Source organism: Myotis brandtii, unplaced genomic scaffold (assembly GCF_000412655.1).
Source record: "Myotis brandtii unplaced genomic scaffold, ASM41265v1 scaffold1816, whole genome shotgun sequence".
In the NCBI taxonomy this organism is placed as follows: domain Eukaryota; kingdom Metazoa; phylum Chordata; class Mammalia; order Chiroptera; family Vespertilionidae; genus Myotis; species Myotis brandtii.
In genome coordinates, this window is record NW_005356736.1 from 204,512 (window position 1) to 209,594 (window position 5,083).

At 37.6% G+C, this 5,083-nt stretch overlaps 1 protein-coding gene across 1 annotated transcript in view; it reads left to right on the forward strand.

Annotated features, from left to right (window-relative positions):
- LOC102244600 (phosphorylase b kinase regulatory subunit alpha, skeletal muscle isoform) overlaps positions 1-5,083 on the forward strand; it is a 102,481-nt gene that overhangs the window by 33,179 nt on the left and 64,219 nt on the right. The window contains exons 4-5 of the mRNA XM_005863900.2: positions 2,475-2,522; positions 3,813-3,981. Coding sequence (XP_005863962.2) covers positions 2,475-2,522; positions 3,813-3,981 — 217 coding nt within the window. The remainder of the gene's footprint in view (positions 1-2,474; positions 2,523-3,812; positions 3,982-5,083) is intronic.

Consider the following 5,083-nt stretch of genomic DNA (forward strand, 5'->3'; position numbering starts at 1 on the left):
TATACCTGGAGAGAGAGATACTAATATTTACATAGATAATGGTGGTACATAGCTAAAGAGTCAAACCTCAGTTCTCGAATGTCTCTCATCTCCAACAATTCAGTTCTTGATCAAGTTCATGGAAAACATGTCTCAAACAAAGGAGAGAATGTGCCAGTATGAGTCAGTTTACTGCTAATGTCCCAGGAAATTGTTCTATGAATATTTTTATGGTTTTTTTTGTTTGTTTGTTTGTTGCTGGTGAAATGGAAGATTAGCACAAATTTAAAACGTAAGGAGACCATCAAGTGTGCTAATGTTGCTAATGGAGTGAAAGAAACAATGATCACAGGCAATTGAAAAGGCAGAAAAACTGTTGTTGATTTGGATAAATTAGCCAGTGACTGCAAGCGGAGATGCCGAATTCTGACCTCCTGAAAGACATCCCTAGAAAGACTGCTGAAAGTTATTCCTTTAAGGCTGGTAGGGGTTAGAGTCTAACCGTTAGACCAATAAATTTAAGAAAATAAGTATTCATTTATACATTAAACAATACATTAGACATATTCTGTATATAAGAAAGGTTAAAACAAAGAATCATTTGGGGGTCTGGAACAAATTAATTCCATTTACATTATTTCTAATGGGAAAAAATGATTCCGTTTTAGAACAGTTAGCTCCTTGAACAGCCTTGCAGTACGAATTAAGTTTGAGAACTGAGGTTCCACTCTATACCCTTACATAATCAATTCACAAATACATAGATCTATTATCTTCAAAAAAAGTAGATGAGAGGAGGGTGTCACTGATGTGAATAAACATATAATCAATACCATATAATCAATACCACCTACTACCCCTACATGATAATATGGCCAGTTTGGGGGAATACAAAGTACAGATACCTCCTCTTATTTTTACCTCCCCATGCTTCCTATTAATTTTATCCTATTCTGACTTGGAAGTTGGAACTTGATGATAGAAATGGCTGACAATGGCCATTTCAGGAGGACAAAAATGGATGGCAACCATGAATTTTCTACCTGGTCCGTGATTCCCCAGGTTTTCTGTTTAAATTAAAGAACATGTAGGTGGGAGTAGCAAAGCTAGTTGGCAAAGAGATTTGAAAGGATTTGATGGAACTCTGTATGTTTGACATGTAGAAGATAATTCAGAATTGAATGAAGTCTCCCCACAGAATGAGGGGTATGTTAAATGCTTTCTGTAACAGGGTATATTAAAAGACGATGTCTTTTATTAGGGTCAGAATAGTGATAGAGATTTTATTATAGGAGTTGCAGTCAGTTTCATTACTTTATAATAAATTCTTCATGCTTTAAAAGGTGACCAAATCATGCATTGTCACCCCCTCTCTTTCTCTCTCTCTCCCCACCTCTTTTTCTCTGTCTCTAATTTCTTCATCTGTAAGGGGAGGAAACCATTTATAGATAGAAATGGCTTTTAAAAGATACTCTCCCAGGAAACAGTTGTTATTTTTTTCTTAATAAAATATTTCATAAAGAGTTAGAGCATAATTAATAGGTACTTATCTTTATCATGCCTATTGCTTGAATGTTTTGAAAGAATAATTATTTTGCAGAGGTGTCCTTAAACCACCTCTGAGCCAGCATTCCTTGGAGTATCCTGGTTGTATTTCTTCTGGACTATGACACAGAAAACTTAGAGAAATGGAGAAGCTGTTCAGTGATGTTCTTCTAAAACATATTGCCTATCCATGCCACTGGTGATGGGCCCTTCTGGTGTCATGTAGTATAACTAGTATACTATAGTATCGTGTAGTATATCGTATTACTATACTATATTGTAATTAAATATAATTATTATTACTATATTATATTATACCAAGTAGTATGTACATAGTTGTTAATTATTATTTTGGAGTACTATGATTAGAAAACTACCTTAGAAATTGCCAGGCCCTCGTAAGTAAAATAATGACTTAAGACTTGAGTAGTTTGTGGCTTATTTATTTTTTATAGAAAAGGAGTGGAATTGTACTAACAATTCCTCTTTACAATTATTCTGAATTGAAGATCATTTTATTCTTTAGAGAAAATGTCCAGAAAACTATTGCTGTGGACTTTTGAAGGTAAGAATTGACTAGTTAGAAAAAAATAACAGTGATGATGTTGGCTTTTCTAGGCCATAGGATGTATTTTAGAATATCCTCATAGCTTTATGAATTTTGAGCTGACTTGCCCATTTTCTCCAGGTGGCATGTCCTCTAATAGTTTTATATAAACCTGTTGGAACTTGAACTATTTAACTTGAAGGAGTTGCCTTCCTGCAGCTTTTGATTCCACTTTTAGCTGCCATCTACTCTTCTGTGTATTTATAAAGTAAATGCCATGTAAATAGGAACCCAGGATAGGGTTACTTGTTCTCAAAAGGTCATCTACCAACTGCAGTTGCTGAGTAAGTATTTCTGCATCCAGGGATGTTTATAATAGTCTTGTTTCCATTTATTTTTGCAGAGTGTAGTGAAGCTGATGAGGGGACTGCTGCACTGCATGATCAGACAGGTATGCCATTGTTAACAGCTCCCTCTCTAATAAAAGCACATTGTAATAGTATATATATATATTAGATACTAATTTTAGAAAAGTTGTAGAATTGAGGGAAGCAATGTCACCCATGATTTTACCACCGAGTTACCACTGGAATGCTTCCTTACAGTCTTTTTTTAACCCCTCTGCAAATGATTTTTAATATACTTTGCATTGCTGTACATGCAATTATGTATATTGAGTAAAATATGATACAGTTTTATAAGCCATCATCTGAAACCCTTGGGACCAGATAAATTTTAGAATTCAGAATTTTTCACATTTTAGAAGGTGCTACAGTGCATATACTATACAGTATGTTATGCCCTCAGCAGGTCCAAAGCAGCATTAATTTTTAATTGTTTTTATTAAATACATTAATCTCTCTGTAGGGAAACACACATTTTCACACCAATAAAATTAATAAAAACTATAAATAGCTCCATATAAAAATAAATTTTGGTTAAAAACTTAGGGGAAAAATCCTTTAGAAGTGTCTCAGATTTTATGATTGGAGATAAGGAGCCAAGGACTTACATCCCCTTGCATTAATTTGCATTTTCCTCATCTTGAGTTAAGTTGAGCATCCTTTCATGTGTAGCTTAAAACTTCGCATTTTGTCTTCAATTAAATTGCCTGTTAGGTCTTTTGAGTGTTTCTTTTGGACTGTCTATTTCTTGCCTATTTGAGGAGTTCCCGAACATACTGCAAATAATTTTAGCAGGCCACAATTTATCTTTTACGTTGTTTATGATATTTTTTTCATTCAAAAGTGTTTTACAAAAATTGTGCTTTCCCTTTATCATAGAAGATCTTTACATAAGTTGCACACCTTGAATCTGAATTGATTTTCTTAAAACCAATATTTTATTAGAAGAAGCAATTGAGGCCCAGATTAATAAAATGACCATTCACAGTCATTCAACAAGTCTAAAATAAAAGAAATCAACTCTAGACTTACTAAGCTTTTTCACTAGTGCTCTCTCTATGGTTATCTCACAGCCATCATTTCTTCTTTTTTTCCTTCTTTGCTATTTTTTAAAAATCTTTAGATATTTTCATTTTCTACCTAATCAAATAGGTTTAAAGTTACTAATTTAATGAACCATATTTAAAGGTATAATAGTTACTATTATATATCAGGTGCACACATAATCAAATCTAAGCTTCAGGAACTAATTCTTTTAGTTAGAGTACTACAGATGTGTGCCATATGGGTTGCTTTTTCAGCAGAGCCTTCTATGACTGTTTTTGTTTTTTTTTCAGGTGGATAAAGTAGAGTCCTTCAAATACAGTCAAAGTACCCAGGATAGCCTCCATGCCAAGTACAACACAAAAACCTGTGCCACTGTAGTGGGTGACGACCAGTGGGGACACCTGCAATTGGATGCTACCTCTGTGTACCTGCTCTTCTTAGCACAAATGACTGCCTCAGGTCAGTACAAGGACAGAAGTAGTGGGAGCCATGGCAGTGTGGAGTACTTGTTCTACCACACATGCCTTTTCCAGAAAACAACAAAGCTCTCTACATTGCTCAAAGATGCACATTGAAAACATAATATTTTGCAAATTTTATAAAGAGAAACAATTTTTTTGAGATCTAGTTGGTATTCTTTTACATTGAAAAACAAGTCTGTGGAAGTTATTAATATTTTTCATTGAAAACCATGAAATCTGGGGTAGGTATTCGTTAGATGAATATTTTTATCTTTTATTAATCCTCAGATACCATGAGATGGGAAAGGACTAAGTTTATTTCTTATTCTCATACTATGCACTGACAAGCCTATAGTTAGTATTAACATAAATTGAATCATCTACTTTATACTACTCTTTATCAGTATACTAGAAGCCCAGTGCATGGATTTGTGCACCGGTGGGGTCCCTCGGCATGGCCTGTGGGGATCAGGCTGAAACTGGCATCCAACATCCCCTGAGGGATATAGTAGTGCGGGAAATGGCAGACAGCTGGGAGGAGCCGCTCCTACTCATCCTGGCCCCGCTCAGGTCAGCTGAGCAGTGCTCCCTCTGTGGGCTCATACTGATCACCAGGGGGGCAGCTTCTGCATTGCGCATCTGCCCCCTGGTAGTCAGTGTGTGTCATAGTGACTGGACGACCAGTCAAACGGTCGACTGGTGGCTTAGGCTTTTATATATATAGACTAGAGGCCCAGTACACGAAAATTCGTGCACTTGGGAGGGTCACTCAGCCCGGCCTGCACCCTCTCACAGTCCAGGAGCCCTTAGGGGATGTCCAAATGATGGCTTAGGCCCGCTCCATGGCGGGCCTAAGCCACAGTCTGGCCTCCCTCTGTGGGAGGTGACCAGCGGGCTGATCAGGGGACAGCAAGCAGCCAGCCCCGCCCTGAATCGTCCCGCTGCAATCACAGTCACCGGTGGCCTCCCTCTGTGGGAGGCACCCCTGGCAGGCCTATCTGGGGGTAGTGAGCAGCTGGCCCCGCCCTGAATCATCCCGGTGCTGCCTGTGGCCTCTTTCTGCGGGAGGCAACCGGGCGGGCAATCGGGATGACGCCAGC